This window comes from Microtus pennsylvanicus, chromosome 4 (assembly GCF_037038515.1).
Source record: "Microtus pennsylvanicus isolate mMicPen1 chromosome 4, mMicPen1.hap1, whole genome shotgun sequence".
NCBI lineage: Eukaryota > Metazoa > Chordata > Mammalia > Rodentia > Cricetidae > Microtus > Microtus pennsylvanicus.
The window spans coordinates 3844655-3865129 of NC_134582.1; the positions used below are offsets into that span (position 1 = coordinate 3844655).

Genomic DNA, 20475 nt, shown 5'->3' on the forward strand with positions numbered 1-20475 from the left:
ATTACATTTGACAAAATTCTGAAGAAATGTTCAAGAGAAAACTCATGCAAATTTTAAGGCGGAAAGGGTCATTTTATTTTAGAATATTTGCAGTATGTGAGACCTTGTCCCTTGCCACTCTGAGTGTAGGACGGTCTGGAGGGATGGCTCAGAGGTTGAGAGCACTTGTTGCTCTTACAGAAGACCCAGCCTGGATTTCCAGGACACACGTGGCAACTCACAGCCATCCCTAACTCCAGTTCTGGGGAGCCTGATGCCCTCTTCTGGCCTCCTCAGGCACCAGGCACACAACATTCCGGCAACACACACACATACATAATTTTTTTCAATTAAATACTTAATTAAAATTAATTATTAAAATTAAGTATTTCATTAAAAATGGGCAAGGCGCTTGCACGATGCCACAAACTGGACATTCCAGCACTGGGTTATGCTTTGTAACCAAACGGGTCTAAGCGGAGGGTGTGCAGGCGACAGAATGTCCGTTCCCTCCGGAAAGCCACGCGAGATCCTCGGAAAACTGAGGGTGAACCCCTCGATTCTGGGTTTCAGCGTAGCACTGGGGCGACCTCTAGGGCGCAGGTTCCGGAGCGGGGGACACCCTCAGGGTAGTCCCGCCGAGGAGTCCCGCCCAGGAGGGGCGTGGCTACGGTCAGCACGGCTGAGTCAGCTCTCTGCAATTGCTCGGCGGCAGGAGGGCGGTGCGTCGAGGGGGCGGGGCTATCCAGAGGAGACCGGTCATTGGCTGTTGGGGAGGGGCGCGTCGGCGGGGCGGGGCAGGACCAGACTCAGACCTCCGGGCATTGGCTGGTGGGGCGGCCAGGGACACGTGGTGCGGAACCGGCGCGGTAAGCGGACGCTCGCCCTGTGGGCCTTCCTTCCACGGAGGGCGCTGCGGGCTGGGGACGGGCTGGGCACGGGCTGGGGACGGGCTGGGCACAAGACAGGGCGGTGTGGGAGTCACCCTGGTCTGCGATCAAGTGCGGGACCCGGGGCATCCAAGTGAGAGCGGCGGGAGGTCCCAGATCCCTAATGCACAGTCAACCCAGGCCTGAGTCACCCCAGGCCCCGGCGCGGGCCCGCGTTCTGGAGGAACTTAGCCCGGGACTCAGGCCTCCCAACCGCAAGGGCAGGTTCTGATCGGCCGATCCCCATAAGTACCAGCTCCCCCGGGCCACCCCCAATTCTCCCTGCAGGGCCGATGGACTGTGCGCCCAGTCCAGCCTGCTTGGCGACTTGGGGCTGAAGGATCGCAGGGAGCAAAGGCCAGGCCGTCCTCACGCCTACACATTGAAGACTCTGCCTGGCTCCAGACAGCGCCTTGGGTGCAAAGGCCCTGGGCAGTGTCCAGCTGGACCTTGTCCCTAGGATGGATCCACAGGAGAGAGGTCTCGCCTTGCCAGCTTGCTGGTGCGAGCAGGCTGCTCATTCATTCACCAGTTTCCGTTTACTCATTTGTAGAGTAGATGTTTGATCCGCTGTACTAACCCTTGAGAATCTGCGACCACCAGAGTTCTCCCCAGAGTCTGTAGTAAGGCAAAGCCCCTGTCATGGCACCCTGATTGTACTGCTGCTGGAAAGCTTAAGACTTAACAGGTCGTGGTATTGTTGTCATGTTTGGCCAGAAGTTTGCTTGTTCAACCCACCAATACTGCTTTTTACCTTACTAAAGGGTTTCCGATTGATGACCTTGATGGAGGAGGAGTCACCAGAGCTTGGTGGGACGGAGAGGGGAACCTGGCTTGACTCGCTGTGTCTGAGGGGACCGTGTAAAGAAATGGTTTCCTTCCATCTGCCCTGGGAACTCTGCTCACTGTTATTGTTACTACCCTTAGTGAACGATGTACGGCAGATCGTTACATCTTTGCATAACAACGTTAGCAACAAAATTGTTAACTGTGAGGATGTGATGCTGGGCCAGGGTGTTTGGCATTTATGTAAGGACCAAAAGCCCCAGTGAAAAGTGCCCAGTGTAGCAGATGGTTCTGCGGGATAAGGCTTCATCGGATAAACAGGTACCTTCCCTGAGCGTAGCTGGCGACAGATGGGTGGAACTTAACACTCATAAACACCTAGGTGATATCTGTAGAGTCTCCCAGAGACCCTTGCAGGTGAGGCGTGTGGGGTGCTCATGGGTCTAGAAATGTTTCCTCGACTGTGCTAAGTTTTACAAAGGAGGGGAAGATCGTGAGGACACTGAGGACTTAGCAGTTCAATGTCCCGCCCTTGCAGCAATCCCGTTTTACCATTTGCAGCACCCTGAGATTTCACATTGCTCGGTGCGCTGCATAGCCGCCACGCTTTGCGTCACAGGAAACCAACTCTCCTGGGATCCTGTACCAAGAAACGGTGCTCTTTACCATGTGTGGTGCGTGGCCATTACTGTGGCACTCTCTTGAGACCATGTAGCGGCAGTGATGCCAGGGTCACTTGGTGTCCCTGCAGGATGAATTTTCTCAGCACAACTGAGCTCTGTTTCACCTATGCTTACTCAAGTCCGAGCCTTGCTACTTGAAGAGAGAAAACACCCGTTGCAAATCTCAGTGCCTGGGTCAGTTCTGCTTCACATTGATTCCCTATTTTAAAAGCAGTGCCACAAATTACTTTCTAGAGTCTCAGGCATGAAAAGTAAGTGTTGGAACATGTGCAGAAGGATAGTAAAGTGCTTGACTAGCTTCCGTGAAGCTCTGGGTTCCATGAGTGTGTGGTGATACATACCTGTTTTTCTAGCCCGTGGACGGGGAAGCAGGAGGATCAGAAGTTCAAGGACAACCTAGGTTACTTAAGATCCTGTTCTTGTTTTGTCTTAAAAGGGGGGGGGGGGGTGGAAGCTGCCCAGAAAATGCAGACATTGAGTATATTTGTGGGGAGCCTGAAATGTGTTCATACATGTGCGTATGCACCGTATAGTATGCAAACTGGGACGTACAGCTCCTCAGACATTGGCCATTTCCTTGTAATGGAAACACTGAATATTCCTTCTAGCTTTCTTTAAAAAAAAAAAAAGTGCACAGCTGCTCTCCACAGCCATGCTCACGGGAGGTGGGAACTTTCCCATCTTTGGCCCTTAAGGAGGTTGAGTGCAGCCTGCGGCTAAGGTTGTCAGTTGTCCCCAGCTGAATTCATCTTGCCTTCTGTATCTGAAGACAGGGTGTAAGTTTGCAATTGAAGAGGCAGAATGTGAGGGTTTATTTGCTTGCTTTTTTGAGACAGAGTTGCACTCTGTAGCCCTGGCTGGCCTACAATTCATAATGTATAGTCCAGGCTGGCCTCAACTTTCAGAGATCCACCTGCCTCTACCTCCCCTGTCCTGGAATTAAAGGCATCTGCCACCGCTCCCAGCCTGTGACATTTTTATTGAGATTTTTGAAATGATTGTTTCCTCTAGCGTTAGCAGGTTAATAGTTCCCATTGTGCTTTAAGAGTCTGAAACTGTAGCTCACTTGGTGGATGGACTGCTTACCAGACAAGCAGGGAGCTGGCTTTGATCCCAGCAACACATAAATCAGGCTTGGTGGGGTTTGGACAAGTAATTCCAACATGCAAAAGGATCGGATGTTTCAATCTAGTTCAGGCCACAAGAGGTCCCGTCTCAAAAAAATAAAAGTATAATGTTTTAAAAAGTAAATGCCAGCTAGGCATGGCGGCACACACCTTTAGTCCTAGCACTTAGGAGGCAGGTGGATGTCTGTATGAGGCTGGCCTGGTCTACACAGAAAGTTCCAGAACAGCTGTAGTGTGAACTTGTCTCAGAACAATAACAATGCACAGTAAATCCCTGTGAGTGGAAAGTACCCACTAGAGTTTTCTTCAGATTGTCTGCCACCGGGGCTCTCAAACTGTCCTGGAGCTTTTCCTTTGGAGCAAGGAAAGGAAATGAAGGTCAGTCTAAGCCCCTGGCTGGTTCCCAGTCACTTCCTGGAGAGTCTTGTGATAAGTGTTGCAACCAATGCTGACGGGAGGGTGGAGGAGCACTTCTCGATCCTCAGGCCACTGCCCTTCAGTCCCAGCTGCGAGCCCAACTGGTCTGACTCCTTGCTCTCTCTGCTCAGAGTCTCCAAGGTCTGAAGTCTGCCTGAAAGATGTCAGCCCTCAAAGCCATCTTCCAGTACATCGACAACAATCAGGACCGCTATGTCAAGGTGAGGGTCTGCCCCTTCTTCGTGAATAGTGAGAGCTGCTGCAATCTTGTCCAGCCAGAGAGATTTTCAAGAAACTCGTATGAATTATGCCATTTTGATCAAGCATTAAAAGTTCATGTTTCTTTTCACGATGGTGAAGGTCGCACTTTCGTCATTTGGCAGTTAATTATCCCTGTCTCTATGAGTAATGTTCATTCTTTATTTTTCTCTAAGGTCATCTATGGTTTCTTGTGATAGTTATAGATTTTAAAAAGGAGAAGAAGACAGCTTGAATCCAGCTCGTTCTGAGTGATTATATGATGCTATATTTAAAGTGTTGCTTGGTTTTTATCTATAAGAATTATGGCTTCAGTTTACTTTTGGAAGAATCATGTTAGATGAAACATTGTGACTTCTCCCACTAAGAATTACGTCTTGGAGACAGGGAACTAACTTGGATCATGACTTGACTTAGCAGTGTGTTTTCTCTCTGTTGCAATTTTGTTGACCTGTGCTTAAAAATGCACGTTCTGACATCTTTCCTTCCCGCTTTGTTTGGGGGGTGTAGGAACTTCCAGTTTTGTTGGTTTTTAAATGTAGATCAGGCAAGCTCCGTCTGCTCTGTGCATAAAGTGGTGCAGCTGGGGTAGAGTCCCATTGAAGAGCCCACCCCTGCCCTTAGAGAACAGCGTTTCAGAGCCCTTTCCACTTGCCCTCTACAACAGAAACTTGCGGAATGGGTGGCCATCCAGAGCGTGTCCGCCTGGCCTGAGAAGAGAGGGGAGATCAGAAGGATGATGGAGGTGGCCGCCGCGGATATCCAGATGCTGGGGGGCTCCGTAGAGCTGGTGGATATCGGAAAGCAGAAGGTACGAGCACACCCACCGAATTCTCCCTGGGTCTGGGAAGAAGCAGCCAGGTCTTGTGTGACCTTTGACTGCAGATGGTCAGCTCTAATTCAAAGTAAGCTTGGAGTGCCTCTTGCATACATCTCACTGAGGGCAAGGTAATAGTTTTGTGATTATTCAGCATGTTTTATTCCAGGAAGGAGAACTGTGGACCAGTGACTCAAGGGTAGGTGAGAATGACTGTCACTCTTAAGAAGAGCTGAAATTCCTTTCCCAGAAATCAAAGCTTTCACGGTTGGAAGTTACACATTATCCGAGTCACTTAATAAATAACAAAGCTCTCTGTTCCGGGTCCTCTGCGTATATACGTATATACGATAGCTTTCAGAGTGTGAACGAGTGAGTCTCCAATTCGTGTGCCTTCTCTTGGGTGCTTTTCTTCATTTGCCTTGCCTTGTCCAACTTTGATGTGATGGGTTTTATTTTATCTTATTATGTTTTATTTTGTCATATTTTGTTGTTTTCTCTTAGAAGCCTGTTCTTTTCTAATAGGAAACAGAAAGGGAATGGGTCCAAATGACGGGGAACTGGGAGGAGCAGAGAGGGAGGGAAAACTGTAATCAGGATATATTGTATAAGAAAAAAAAAATCTAGTTTCAATAAAAGGGAAAATACACTTGAAAGCAAAAACAAAATAAATAACAAAGCCCCAGCACCCCCACTCCACACCCCAGTACTTCTTACCAGGAATCTGGGAGTGGAGAGGGCACCTTAAGAACAGCTTGTTCTGCTTTGAATTTTGTTACTGCTTTTGGTTTTGGTTTTGGTTTTGGGTTGAGACAGGATCTAACTATATTGCCCTGGCAAGCTAGAACCCACTAAGTTGACCACACTGGCCAGAACTCACAAAGCTCCTGCTGCCTCTGTCCCCCACATGCAGGGATCTAAGGTGTGGGCCACCACATCCAGCTCTTTATCTGACATCATGATACATTTTTCTGCTACAAAAGACAAAATATGACTAGGTGCGATGAATCACTTTTAAGAGTTCCTTTACAGGGTTTTTGGACAATAAATAAATCAGCCAGGGGTGGGGATGGGGTGAGGGGAGCCATACACCTTTAGGACAGCCAGGACTACACAGAAGAAACCTTGTCTCGAAAAACAAACAGACAAAATTACAATAAATAAATCTATTCTGTTACCCCTGATGTGGCTGTCTTTAAAGGCCTCCATAAAAGAATACAGTGGCTGTTACACTGTTTCACATTAGGTAACACCCATTTTCATCAAGGCCTCGAGAGAGCTCCGTGATCAGGCCAGCTAAAAGCCAGCTGATGCAAATGGCCATGGACCCTATGTACCCAAAGTTTAAGGCATGGGTCTCTTCCCCTGGTGCCTACAAGCCAACCTCATGAAATCTGATGTGCAGGCCTAGCCCTCATAGCACACGCTTGGGGCTGTCAGGATCAAGAGGTACTTAGGTATTTTATCAGCGAAGTTTACTGAGAAAATAAGCCAGTATTCTTATAAGAGTCCCTATCACCTGCTGGGTGTGGTGGTGCTCGCCTCTAATCCCAGAACTCCTGGCAGGAAGGAGACAGTCAGGCCTAATCAATGAGGTGTGTCTCCAAAGTAAGAATTCTAACCACCCGCTGAGTTCTAGAGTTCTAGTGTGCTCACTGGCTCAAATCTGAGGGAGGAGAATTTTCCCAGCCCTCCCCAACACCGTCCTTACCTTGTCAGTTTTAGTGGCTGTATCTTTTATCTCTTAATCATAAGTTGTTAGTCTAGCTTCGTTATCAGACAAGATAATCAGTACATTGGGCAGTGGTGCGGGTGGTGTGGCTTCAGGGCAGTCTGGCTCAGACTGCTACACCCATTTAGTGTGTGCATTATGGTTTTTCAGAGACATTTTCACAATGACTCTCAGTAGTGGTTTCTAGTACCTCAGCACGTATGCGCGATGTTCTTGCTGAAACAGCCCCTTCCTCCTCCCAGCAGACAGATGCACACGCGTGTGTGCTCGTGTCCTCCCCTGTCAACTGCTGTGTGCTATGCTCACCAGGTTTTCCTGGCCAAATACAGGAGCTAGTTAGTAGAGGAGGCGCATGGGCTGCAGGGCGTGAGGACATTGTGCTTGGGCCACGGAGCCACAAGTGGTCACCACTGACCTGATGTAGAGGTAGGAAAGACGTAAGACTGGTTTGTCTAGAATTCTGCAAGTGGTGTCCTGGATAGCTGGCAAAGCCTTGGGGGAAAGTCCAGGGGGAGCAGCAACTACCATTTCACTTGGCAAGCATTATGTAAATTCTCTATTTTGAAGATTTCTTAAGTGTGTATATGGTAGGTGTATGGTGTGTGCTCACAAGTCGCAGTAAGCAACGCGTCTGCTGGTACCCAGAAAGGCTGGAGGAGATCACCAGATTCCCCTGCTGTTGAATCACAGGTGGTTGTGATTCCCGATGTGGGTGCTGGGACCTGAACTCGGGTTCTCTGGAAGAGCAGAAAACACGCTTACCTGCTGAGCCATCTCCCAAGCCCTGAATTCTCTTAATGCCCTGGCTGATGGTCCATTTTGTTCATCTTAGCTGTCTACATTCAGAATTTCAAAAATATAGCCCTCAGTTGCTATTGTAGCTGTTTTAGCTGTTATTTCAGAAATGAGTGCAGTTTATCCCAGACTGTTTCGTTATGTATTCTGACGGGTTTCCTAGCAGCCTTGATCAAACTAGTTGTCGGTGTGGTTCAGTTCATGCTCCCTGTGTTTCGGGAAATCATTGGATTTCAGAAGCATGGAGTCCTTGTTAATTAAGAGCTGTTAAATGATAGGATCTTAAAACTCTGCAGCAGAGGTTGAAGGATGAGAACAGCTAGATTGAATGACAGCTGCCAGACTATTAACCAGACTGTCTTCCCCTGCTCCTCCCCCTCAGCTCCCGGATGGCTCAGAGATACCCCTTCCTCCCATTCTGTTGGGTAAGCTGGGCAGCGATCCCCAGAAGAAAACGGTGTGCATTTATGGGCACCTGGATGTGCAGCCTGCGGCCCTGGAGGATGGCTGGGACAGTGAGCCCTTCACCTTGGTGGAACGGGAAGGTAAGGGCACCCAGTGCTTGCCACCCAAGTGCTCAGCATTGGAAATAGTTCTGGAGATGCTACATTTGGGAAATCACTAATATTCTCCTGGGGTTTTCTCTTTCTGGTTCATTTTTTTAAACAGAATCTAGAGACTGGGTTCTGGAAATTTCTCATTTGTGCCTCGGTTCCTCAAAGTTCAGAAACTTTTCTTTTCTTATGACAAGTCCTTGGTGGGAGCCTGCCAAGCTTCCTTCAATGCTAACATCTTTTCCAGAACATTCTTTGTGATTTGGGGCCACAGAGTCTGCAAAGGCAGCCTCTCCTTCTCACTCCCTGTGATGCGCTCGGCTTGCATTCTGTGGTCACTGCTCTGTCTGGAGAGCCCCCTAGGGCCCAATTCCAGGCCTCCTGAGTGACATGTCCTGACTCCTTGTAGACTGCTACATGCCTGTGAAATAGGAAAGTTATTTTTATTTAACACATCCATATGAAACCCATCCAATACTGGGGTCCTCCTCACCACCTAACTGGGACGTACCCATTGCTTTTAGAACTCCACCGGCACTTGGGTCTCCTAAGTTTCAGACCCACACATCTGTGTGGTAGTTCACGGCCACATGACTTCAAGCTGTCTGGACTGGGCATTCCCTTCTTCCTTCCTTGGACCCTCTGTCATATCCTTTGAACAGCACCCTCTTCCACCACCTATACCAGAAACAGGACTGTCCTGTCCCTGCCTTGGGCCATCTCTAGTCCCTTCCCAGCCTCTGTCCTGCCCTTGCTGAGGACACCCCAGTGTGGATCCTGACAACCTGACCACACTTCTTTGAACCTAACACCCCTCAGCGATTCAGATTAGGGTTCCAAATTGGGACGAGAGGATAGTGTGTACTTAGTGATTTGTGACCATGGCCATGGGCTTTTAAAGCAACCAGGCTCTGCATGGTTGTGTTAGCTGTGTAGGGCACATAATCTTAAAGGGCTAGTTACCTATAGGGTTTCCTGGAGACGCGTGATGAATCTCTGTGAATCCTGGTCCTAGCCATCACTATGAAAAGGGAAAAGTAACACAGACACCCACATGACTGCCTCTTGGATTGCAAGAAATTGTCTCTGAATTTAGCATAGGGTTGGATGGAGACCCAGGCTTTTAAAGTGTAAAAGGCCCTCCCCGCTCAGGACAGCGGTGTGAGTTGGTGTCTCAGCATTATCAGAGGTTCGCTTGAGGAAAGGTCTTCAATTTGTTGTCTCTAACTGGATCTGCTGACTGTTGCTCCAGGCAAGCTGTATGGGAGAGGCTCCACGGATGATAAGGGGCCAGTGGCTGGCTGGATGAATGCCCTGGAAGCCTATCAGAAGACTGGCCAGGTACACCCCCACGTCAGATTCTGTCCACTCATCAGGTCGTGTGAGTAGTGGTGTAAAGATCACTCGAGAGGAGAAAGCGAGCCCCCACCTTGGTCAGCAAGGGAGACGTAGATAGAAGATTGCAGCTGTTTCTACTCTAGAGATCATTAAACAGTTCATTGTCCTAAGGATGCTCAAAGGTCAGGTTATCACCACGCTGCAGGATTCTTGCCAACCTTAGAACATCTTTGATCCTCTCCTTTCCTTCTGTGCTGGGATCAAACCGATCCTCATGCACACTGGGAAATTCCTGTACCACTGAGCTGGATCTCCATCGCCAGTGGGAACTGAATTTTATTTTATTTTATTGTGACTGTTTTGGGGCTTTTTTGTTGTTTGTTTTGTTTTGTTGGTATTTTTGTTATTGTTGTTTTATTCTTATTTTTAGGTATTTTGTTTTTTGTTTTTTTAAAGACAGGATTTCTCTGTATAGCCCTGGCTATCCTGGAACTAGCTTTATAGACCAGACCAGCTTCAAACTCACCGAGATCCATCTGCTTCTGCCTCCCGAGTCTGGGATTAAAAGTGTGCGCCACCCTTGCCCAGCTTGTTGGTATTTATTTTGTTGTTGTTGTTGTTGTTCGTTGATTTTGAGATAGGGTCTCAGTGTAGCCCTGGCTGGCCTGTAACTTACAGAGCCTGTAACTCTGCCTCTCTAGGGCTGAGATTATAGATGTGCACCACCACCCCCGGCTCCCAGATGTGACTTTGGTGGATTTGTTTGTTTGATACAGAGTCACATTATATAGCTCAGGCTGGCCTTGAACTCATGACAATCCTCCTTCCTCAGCCTTCAAGTGCTGGGATTATGGGCGTGCGTAACACAAACTTGACTAACATGAATTTTCAACCTTTGACCTTACCCATGAGTATGGTCCCTAGCCAGAATGTAATGGACTTTCTGATGTTGCACAAATTCTTTTCTCTCTGTGGTTTATATGCTCCTAAAATATAAATTTTAGATTATTTTGAGTGTTTCTTTTTTTGGGGGGTCTCAAAGTTCAAAATTGATAAAGTATAGAAAATGGGGTGGGGGCAGTTCTAGAAACCTAATTCTCGATAGCTTCTAGTGTTGTTCCCTACTCAGTTTTCCGGTTACCTTTAACCTGGCTGTGATCGTGCTGTTTGGACAGTCTTTGCGTATGAATTTTATTTCACAAACGTGATAAAATAAGAATAAGTAGTTTTGTCAAAGTGTGGAAAATCAGATCAGGAAAGAGGCTCCCATGCTCTTTGTCTGGGGAGGATCTCCATGAGAGAAAACACATTTCCAACACACACGCTTGGCCTGTCCAACAGCCAATCCTAAAAGCTGGGCACAGAAGCCGGGAAGACTCAGCAACTGCAGGGCTCCTCAGGTGTTGGGAGGATCTGGAAGGGAGGGTACACAGGACAGAGCTCTGAGCCCCTTCACTTAGAGCTGTTGAATATATCGAGGTTCCAGGAAAGATTTCACTTGGGACAAAAGATGCAAACAGGTGGGAGATGGGGCTTCCAGGCTTTGGACCCTGCGGCTCTGTCCTGTGTGTGGCCCTAGCCAGCTGCCTGCTCGTGTGCAGCCTCCTTGCTCATCTGTGGATAGGCTGGCTCCCTGCTTCATCCTGTGGAGCCAGAAGAGCTCTTAGAACATGACCCAGATTCCAGCGCTGTGCTGAGATTCCGGTTAAGCACCTCAGGACCTCTTGGCTTCTGTGTTCAAAGCGATGCTGGCAGTGTCGATGACCTTCCCAGTGCAGAAAGGTCTCACTTACACTTAGCTGAATTCTCTCCTGACTCCTCTTAGTGTGTGTGTGTGACTTGTGTGTGGGTGTCTGAGAGAGACAGAGAGAGAGCTTACAAGTGTTACTTGTGTGGGGGTACATTTGCCCAGGGGTATTCATATGTGTGGAGGTCTGAAGCTGAGTTACAGACAGTTGTGAGCAGCCATGTTTGTGCTGGGAATGGAACCCTGGTCCTCTGTAAAAGCAGTCGTTGCTCTTCAGACCCTTCTCCCTGCCCCATGGCTTCCCACACTCATTGGCTCACCCTGTCATGGCAGGGATCCCTGGGCAGGGCATACCTAGGCATGGTACAGGGCTTTTCTTTCTGACTCTAGACTCCCACAGGCCAGTGAGAGAGATCTCATATCTGAAGCTAAATTTCAGAACAGTCTCTTGTGTGTGGCTTCTGCAAGAAAAGTAAGAAAACCGACTGTCTTGTGATGTCCCTGTCCCAGGAGATTCCTGTCAACCTGCGGTTCTGCCTGGAAGGCATGGAGGAATCTGGCTCTGAAGGCCTGGATGAGTTAATTTTTGCCCAGAAAGATAAGTTCTTCAAAGACGTGGACTACGTCTGCATTTCCGACAACTACTGGCTGGGGAAGAATAAACCGTGCATCACCTACGGCCTCAGAGGCATCTGTTACTTCTTCATTGAGGTAAGAGCTGAGTCCCTCTCTAACCCACAAGCCTCTGTGTTCTCCCGTACCCTGACACAGGCAAATACCAAGAAGTTAATCACATGTGAAAGAGGAGCTCTGAGCTTCCCAGGGCCCCTATTGGGTTCCATAATCCATCCTAATCCCCCAGGCACGCAGCTCTGAGGTCAGAAGTCCAATCTCATGGCAAGTTCACATTAAGACAGTATTATCTGTGATATCGTATTAAAGTGGATGAGATGACAGCAATGCCAGGCCTTCTAAGATGACTTGGACAAATAAGCACTCGAACACTTCCTTTAAAAGTTAAAACATTCAGCCGGGCAGTGGTGGCACACGCCTTTAATCCCAGCACTTGAGAGGCAGGTGGATCTCTGTGAGTTCAAGGCCAGCCTGGTCTACAGAGTGAGATCCAGGACAGCTAGGGCTGTTACACAGAGAAACCCTGTCTCAAAAAACAAAAACAAACAAATCAAAAAGTTAAAGTGTTCATACTTTAGCAGGTAAATTCTAATTCCACATCTGAGTTTTCTTGAGAGGATGGGGACTCTACCAGGTGAGCAGGGAGTGTGGGCAGACTGCGACACAGGTGGAGGTCTTCTCCCACGGGCATGACGATGTGGGTCCTGCTGAAGGTCTTTATCGCCTCATAGGGCAGAATCCATGGCCATAGCTGTACTGAGACTGTGCATGTCACAAATACTTCTGAACTGTGAGGGAACTTCCCATTCCCTTTAGAGATGGAAGTCTAAGTACCCGCTGGTTACCTGGCTTGCCTGGTTGTAAGACTAATTAGTACTAAAGTGAGTTTGATCCACTTTTTTCATGTTAATGGGTTCATGCTCCATGCTTGGTTTTGCCCTCTGAGGAAATATGTGCAGGGTCTCTGCAAAAAAAACAAGATTCTGTCCTTCCTTTTAAAGGGGTTATCAGTGTTAGAGAGGCTGCTCTGCACCATGCTTCTACCTGTGGCCACCATTCCCTGTGCACCTGCAGACCGCATTCCCTGTGCACCTGCAGCCCGCATTCCCTGTGCACCTGCAGCCCGCATTCCCTGTGCACCTGCAGCCCGCATTCCCTGTGCACCTGCAGCCAGTATTCCCAGGAGTCTGCACATCCAGGAGTCTGTCTGGTGTCTGGTTTTCTAATTGGAAAATGCCTTGCTTTGCTTCTTAAGGGAGCAGATTTGGACTAGAAAACTGTCAGTCTTACAACTGTTCTTTGTCAATGCAATGTCACATAATTAAAAGAAGCTCCCACTAAGCCATCAAATAAAGTGACCTTTTGTTTCTGTCCAGGTGGAATGCAGTGACAAAGACCTCCATTCTGGAGTGTATGGTGGCTCAGTGCACGAGGCCATGACGGATCTCATTTCACTGATGGGTGAGCTTAGGGCTGGAGCTCTCTGAGTCAGCACTTGGTCACTTAGGGAAGTGGGCAGGGCACTTTTTCTAAGCTATCTATGCATGTGCCTGATATGTTTCAGCATCCTTCATGAGCCTACCCAGCCATGTTTCTAATTAAGTTTCTTTCCTCTGGGCATTGTTTTATTTAAAAGGACCTGTGTTTCATCTCTGCCCCTTCCTGTCCTTCCTGCTCCTATCCCATATGTCATCCCAGCTATAGAGCTGTTCTCCATCCAGTGGATTGGCCCTCAATCCTGCTCAGTCTGTCCCTTAGAATCCCTGGATGCTGTCGTTCTTGTGGGCATGGTTTTTACGTCTCTCAGAAGGCATCTGCTTTGATCTGTCCCAGCTGGCCATAATTAGGTTCACCTATTTGGTCAGCTTCTGGAGAACAAGAACCCCAGCTTCCTCCAGCATCCTACTAGCTTAAAGCTGAGTGGAGCTATTGCCTCTGTGTGGTTTTGTAACCTCCTTCTCTCATCCTGCATCCCAGAACAAGGGCCCTGCAGATGAAGTGACATTGCATCTGTAGTTAGAGTCTGCCCTGTTCCACTCGGGGGGCCCTGCAGGTGAAGTGACATTGCATCTGTAGTTAGAGTCTGCCCTGTTCCACTCGGGGGGCCCTGCAGGTGAAGTGACATTGCATCTGTAGTTAGAGTCTGCCCTGTTCCACTCGGGGGGCCCTGCAGGTGAAGTGACATTGCATCTGTAGTTAGAGTCTGCCCTGTTCCACTCGGGGGGCCCTGCAGGTGAAGTGACATTGCATCTGTAGTTAGAGTCTGCCCTGTTCCACTCGGAGGGTCCTCGCAGATGAAGTGACATTGCATCTGTAGTTAGAGTCTGCCCTGTTCCACTCGGAGGGTCCTCGCAGATGAAGTGACATTGCATCTGTAGTTAGAGTCTGCCCTGTTCCACTAGGAGGATCCTCGCCAGCTGTAGAGGACCAGAAATGCTGGCTAGTGTGGGTTTTTAGGTTTGTGTCCTGGTGTGCAATGGGGGCTCATGTACCCTCCACCTGCTCCTCAGTCTCTCTCTCTGGAAAACAGGGGTGAGTAGTGATCCTGCTCACTTCCGTGGGGCTACCTGACTCACCACCATGATGCACCCGGTGCTCCTGGCCCCCTGTCGCCACCTGGCCATTTGCTCTGGTGCCTGAGCTTTTGGAATCAGGACCACCCAGAACACTTGTGCGCTGCCCCGGCTAAGCATCCCACCTTCTGCCACTTCCCCCAGGCTGCTTGGTAGACAAGAAGGGGAAAATCCTCATCCCCGGCATCAACGAAGCCGTGGTTCCTGTGACAGATGAGGAGTGCCAGCTCTATGACCACATTGACTTCGACATGGAAGAGTTTGCCAAGGACGTTGGGGCTGTGACCCTTCTGCACAGCTGCAAGGTACCACTCCCTCATGCCATGCCCAGGATCCATCTTCACAGCTACAAGGCGCTGCTCCACCCACCCTCCCTCCCCCCCCCCCCCCCACACAGGCCACCATGCTGACAGGCTCGCCCACCTCGCCTCAAGGACATCCAGTGTCAGTGGTTCTTCCTCGGAGGGAACACGTCAACAAAAGCAGGGTGTGGTCAAGCTGTTAGGGTTTTCAGATGTCAGGATCAGCCTTTGACCAGGTTAATCTCCAGGTGATCGACCATGACCCATGTCCGTGGGGGACATGTGCAGAGCGGGCAGAGCCCTTTCCTGCCACAAATCTGTTTGTTTCCTATGGGTTTGTGGACACCTTGCCACAAGGCCCAGAGATTAAGCCAAGCATGGAGGCAGAAACTGTCTGCCATTACTTCATTGGTAGGAGAAAAATTGTTATCTTAATATAGTTATTGTCTTAGGGGTGTGGATATCAGTTCATCACCTCGGTGTAGCCATGATTAACAGAATCTTGCACCAGCTCCTCTAGGACCCAGGGTCGGGGCAGGAGAGGAACAGGCCAGGCTGGCTCCTGAGTTTCATCTTCCTCAGAGTCAAAGGAATGAATAACTATAAATGGCTGTGCCATCAGTCAGGCTGGGTACAAGGCTGGAGGGCATGGCTAAAAAGAGGTGGCAGGCCTGGCTAGAGTCCTAGGGAGTTGCTCCTCAGTTTGACAAGAGCAGAGGGAGGAGCAGAGACATCTTAGCCTGTTGAGGACTGAGGCGCACAGCATGTCATGCCAGCGTCATTTGCCATCACCTCTTGAGGCCATGACGGCTGCACGGCCCTCCTCTGAAGTCTGAGGTGGTGATTCCAGTACACTGGGTGGACTCTGACCAGCCCTCCAGGGTGGGGTCCCCGTGTCCTCATCCACACCTCCAGTGTAGACATCCCATCTCCTTGGTGAGCAGCTGTGCCCTCTTGTGCTTCTGCAGAAAGACATCCTGATGCACAGATGGCGGTACCCGTCCCTGTCCCTCCATGGAATCGAAGGGGCCTTCTCTGGTTCAGGGGCCAAGACTGTGATACCCAGAAAGGTGGTCGGCAAGTTCTCCATCAGGCTCGTGCCAGACATGGTGCCTGAGGCCGTCAGCGAGCAGGTACGGGGGATGCAGGATGCCAGTGGGGGAAAAGTTGTGGGGTCCACATAGCAACCGAGAGCTGCTGGATGCTAGAACGGTAAGATCTTCCTCCTGGACCAAAGCCTCCAGCTCAGACTCCTGCCCCTTGACATTGGTTGTAAGAAGCAAGGCCGCGTGAGCGAGCCTTACACACCGCAGACTGCTGAGGCATGTGAAAATATGGCCTCTGACCTCACCCCAAAGCAAAGGCTCATGCGTGGTCACATGTTAGCTGCTTCCCTCAGAGGTGAGGATGGAAGGGTGGATCCGGGCAGCTGCGGGTCAGCGAGGCTCGTGGAGGATGTGCCTTGTTGATGAGAGAGACTTGGTAAAGAGATGGAACCAGAGGCTCTGGGAAGCGGGCACTGGAGCCTCCCTCCAGAGCACAGGCTTTTCTCTTGAGGGAGCAGCTCTAGATCAACCCCAGCCCTAGTTTTGTTTGTTTGTTGTGGTTTGACGCTTTGTTTACATTTATTTGTTTTGCTCGAATGCTTTGCACAGATATATGTCTATGTGCCACGTGTGGCCCTGGTGCTCACAAAGGCCAGGAGAGGACACCAGATCCCCTGGACCTAGAATTAGACGTGGTTGTGAGCCATAATGTGGGCCCTAGGAACCGAAGTGCTCTTAATGCTGTGCCGTCTCTCCAAGCATCCCCCACCTTGGCTTTATGTGTCTCAGACCAGCCCAGAACCTTCCTGGCTGCTGGAATGGCGGGTGTGCACATTGTATAGCATATATTAGTGTTTTTTCTCTCATTACTGTAACAAATATACCTGAAGAATACAAAATATAAATATAAAATATGCCCAAAGAAAGCAACTTAAGGAACAAAAAGGGGCTTATTTGGCTCACAGTTTAGGGGTACAGGCCATCAGGGCCTGCACCTGAGGCAGCTAGTCACGTGTCCTTAGTCATGGGGAGAAAAGATAAATCCCGAGCTTGCCATGCTCTTCCCCCTCCCCTTTTATTCAGTCTGAGACCCCGCCTTTACAATGATGCTGCCCACATCCAGGGTGGACTTCACCCTTCAGTTAAGCTTGCCTGGAAACACCCAGAAGTGTATTTCCTACGTGATTCTAAATCTAGTCAGCTTGCTGAGAATTGGCCATCCCAAGTGTCAACCCAGGAATTTTAAGACAGAAATACCCTGTCTGTTGAATGAATCAGGTCAGACCGCATGGTCTTTATTCAATTTGTAACTATTGTCATAACTTGTTATGAAGTCTGTGTCGAGGGTGAACTGATTAAATTAACACATTGCCTTTCAGAACGGTTGTGTCGCCTGCTTAGGTCCTCTCTCTTGCTGCTGGGATCACGCGCGTCAGCACCCAGCAGCAGAAAGTGAAGCTGACACAGATCCTTTCTAGACTTGTAGCTGCTGCATAGACCCACTGTGCCCAGCTCGTTGTCATGACATCGAGACGCTCTGCAGATTCTTCTCTGTGAGTCAAATGCCGATTATAAAATTACCTGTGTCTCCTCTGCTTATGGTTTAGGTTTCAAGTTACTTGTCCAAAAAGTTTGCTGAACTGCAGAGCCCCAACAAGTTCAAGGTGTACATGGGCCATGGTGGGAAGCCCTGGGTATCTGACTTCAACCATCCCCATTACCAGGCTGGGAGAAGAGCCCTGAAAACAGGTCAGTTGCCCTCTACAGGTGGATGCCAGGGTCCTGGGAGTGTCTGAGGACTCTGGTGTAGCATGTTGTACTCATGACATGTCAGTCGTGTTGTGAGCAACCCTGAAGTGTGGGGTGAGATTGGGGCCTGAGTCTCTGAGAATAGATCCTAAATGTTGCCAAGTACCTGCTCTCTGGCATCCGGGGCCCAGAGTTCACCATTTCTCTTTATTTTGCTTTCCCCAGTGTTTGGCGTTGAACCTGACTTGACCAGGGAAGGAGGCAGTATTCCTGTGACCCTGACCTTTCAGGAGGCCACAGGCAAAAATGTCATGCTGTTGCCCGTGGGGTCAGCAGACGATGGGGCCCACTCCCAGAACGAAAAGCTCAACAGGTAAAGCAGGGACCTGAGGCCTGAGGTTGGGTTGCCTCCCCCAGCAGGCATAGGGTCTGCGGTTGCTGCTTTTGTCCCATGTGGTCTGATAGTAAGACCTGACGAGAGGCAGGCATCAGGCCTTCTTAGCCGCGTTTGCAGACAGGGTCCAGCTAGCATTCTCTGCTCATCCTGCTGTTCTTGTGGCGCCCATAAAATACCACTTCATTCTGAAACATTACACCTGACAGGCAGATATGCTGGGGCTTCCTCCAATCTGCAGCAGGCAGACAGTCTTTGAGCAGCAAGGAGGAGGGACCTGGGCAAGCAGGCTGCAGGCGGTGTGGAAAGATAGGAAGCAGAGAGCCGGTATGAGTCACAGCACAGAAAACTGCTTCCTGGGCTATGGGTCAAAGAGCTGATCTTCAGAGACAACAGAAACCCTTTCACTCCCAGGTCCTCGGTGAGATAAAGCACGAGACCAGGGCAGGCATGTAGTTAGTGGGTTCCCCCTATGTTGGGGGCCCACCATCCAGCTCTCAAATGATACATGGAGACTTAGTCTTACTAATGAATTCCCAGCCTTAACTTGGCTTATTTCTAGCCAGCTTTTCTTAAATTATCCCATCTCCCTTTTGCTCTGGACTTTTACCTTTCTCCATTCTCTTCCTTTCTTGCCCGCTTACTCCGCGACTGATGTGTGGCCCCTGCATCCTCTGGTCCTTCTCTTTTTCACTCCTCCCTCTTCTTTTTCTTATTTATTTTCCCTGCCTGCCAGACCTGCCTTTTTCTCTCTCCTGCCTTGCTGTTGGTCATTCAGCTCTTTATTGGACCAATCGGGTGTTTTAGACTAGCAAAGTAACACAGCTTCAGAGAGTTAAACAAATGCGACGTAAAAGAATGCAACACGTCTTTGCATCATTAACCAGATATTCCACAACATAAAAGAATGTGACTAGCTACTATTCCACAACAAGGGATTAATAACAAGCTCGTTATCGTAGTGAGGAATGGCCGAAGAGGGTGTCACTCTCAACTTGTACTTAGGGACCAACCGCCAGGTTGAATTTTAAAGTCACACCACGCTTCAAGCTGGAGTAGGGTTGTCTAGAGACCAATCAGTAGGAGTAGTCACCGCCCACCTGGATACGGAATCCTTGGGCAGCAGCTGATAACTGGTCGGTGTTTTTCTTTTGTTTTGTTTCTCTATTAGGCACAACTACATAGAAGGGACCAAGATGCTGGCAGCTTACCTGTATGAGGTGTCTCAGCTGAAGAACTGAGAATCTCATTTTCTACAGAGTGCTTCCTGCCCAGGAATGATCTGCCCTTTGCCCCTTCTTCCTTCCAGCTTTCTTTGAAAAGCGGAAGTTTCTTTTCTCTGTCTCTCGGGTTACAGGCAGACTTGCAGGAATGAAGACCATGCCTCCAGTTGTCACCAGGGTAGAGTCAACTGTGTCAGACAGTTGAAAAAGTTCAGTCCTAAGGCTTTTTGGAGACAACTGACTGGCCCAGGTTCAGAGGAAGGAGTACTCAGAAGTGGTCAGTGTGACTTCCCCTCCAGAAAGTAGCCAGAGTCTAAGAGCCCCAAGTCTGTGAGAGGTACTGCCCGTCATGGACTTGAATGAAGAGGATGGATTGTTCTCTGCTTTCTGCCTCCCGTGAGCCTCACAACATCCAGGAGCTTGTGCTAGGACAGCGCCATGGTGACCCTCACTGTGCTCTGTAGCCCTTCTTAAGACCCTAGCTGAGCTCCACTGGTGTCCCCTGCTGTTGAAGTCCCTCGGAATCTATCTAAATGGCCCTAGTGGAAGCATCAGTCCAGAGCCAGCTACCCTGCTAATAAAGGTGACGAGGAACCCCTGGAGGAGTTGCTGTGGTCTCACTTTCCTGGGAAATACGCATGCAGGAATTCAATCTGGTCCTTGATCTGTGGAACGCACTTGCGTGTGTTGTTAGGTAGTGTCTGGGCACTTGTCACCTCATAACACAAGACTTATATCCACCCTTCTGCCTTCACATCAGATTCCTTAAAGTGGCAGTTGCCAGGGCTGGGTCAACAAAGTTGCAAGGTGAGTCAGGAACACCTTGTAGTAGAAGATAATGGTAGGGATGCAGAAACCACCCTGAGAGCACACAACTGCCAAGGAGTGGCTAGAGCCAGGATGGTACCATAGTAGAGGATCAGGAAAATGAGGCAGATGAATTGCCATGGGTTCAACACTAGCCCGGGGTATAGTGTAAGACCCTTTCTCAAAATCGTAAGCTAACAGAAAAATGACTTCAGAGTTATGGCCTACAGAATAAACGACTACCCATCTCTACTAATTCAAGCTAAGTGGTGAACGGGCCAGGATTCTTGCGAAGGAAAGGGGAATCCTGCCGTATCACCACAGTGGCTGCAGTGAGCTTACCGCAGGTGTACTAAAAAGCTTCAACCTGGGTGTTTGCATAGTCTGAAAGTATCTTCCTAAGATCCGTGGTTCCCAGAGAAAACCCAGTGACTACAGTGGAGAAGCCCAGCAGACACCTGGACCAGGTGAGCATTCCTATAGTGATGCTGGTCAGGGACCCAGATCCTTTCTGCCTAAGACCACAGCAGCTCTCGGGACTTCTGACTCTGTGAGGAAATACCAGACACTCTGAAACTACAGAACA

At 49.4% G+C, this 20475-nt stretch overlaps 1 protein-coding gene across 1 annotated transcript; it reads left to right on the forward strand.

Moving 5' to 3' along the window:
* The first annotated feature begins 829 nt into the window (after positions 1 to 829).
* Cndp2 (carnosine dipeptidase 2) lies at positions 830 to 19684 on the forward strand. Its single transcript, XM_075968132.1, has 12 exons — positions 830 to 848; positions 4053 to 4142; positions 4847 to 4990; positions 7906 to 8068; positions 9330 to 9418; positions 11673 to 11873; positions 13172 to 13256; positions 14513 to 14673; positions 15639 to 15803; positions 17324 to 17465; positions 17691 to 17838; positions 19031 to 19684. The coding sequence occupies exons 2-12, from the start codon at positions 4083 to 4085 to the stop codon at positions 19098 to 19100; spliced, it is 1428 nt and encodes a 475-aa protein (XP_075824247.1). The 5' UTR covers positions 830 to 848; positions 4053 to 4082; the 3' UTR covers positions 19101 to 19684.
* Positions 19685 to 20475: the final 791 nt, after the last annotated feature.

Bases quoted from the DNA above. Each gene is read 5' to 3' on its own strand.
- Cndp2 (XM_075968132.1), top strand. From the start codon at position 4,083: ATGTCAGCCCTCAAAGCCATCTTCCAGTACATCGACAACAATCAGGAC. The intron at 11,874-13,171 runs GTAAGAGCTGAG...GTTTCTGTCCAG, and splicing joins TCTGTTACTTCTTCATTGAG to GTGGAATGCAGTGACAAAGA. The intron at 14,674-15,638 runs GTACCACTCCCT...GTGCTTCTGCAG, and splicing joins CCCTTCTGCACAGCTGCAAG to AAAGACATCCTGATGCACAG.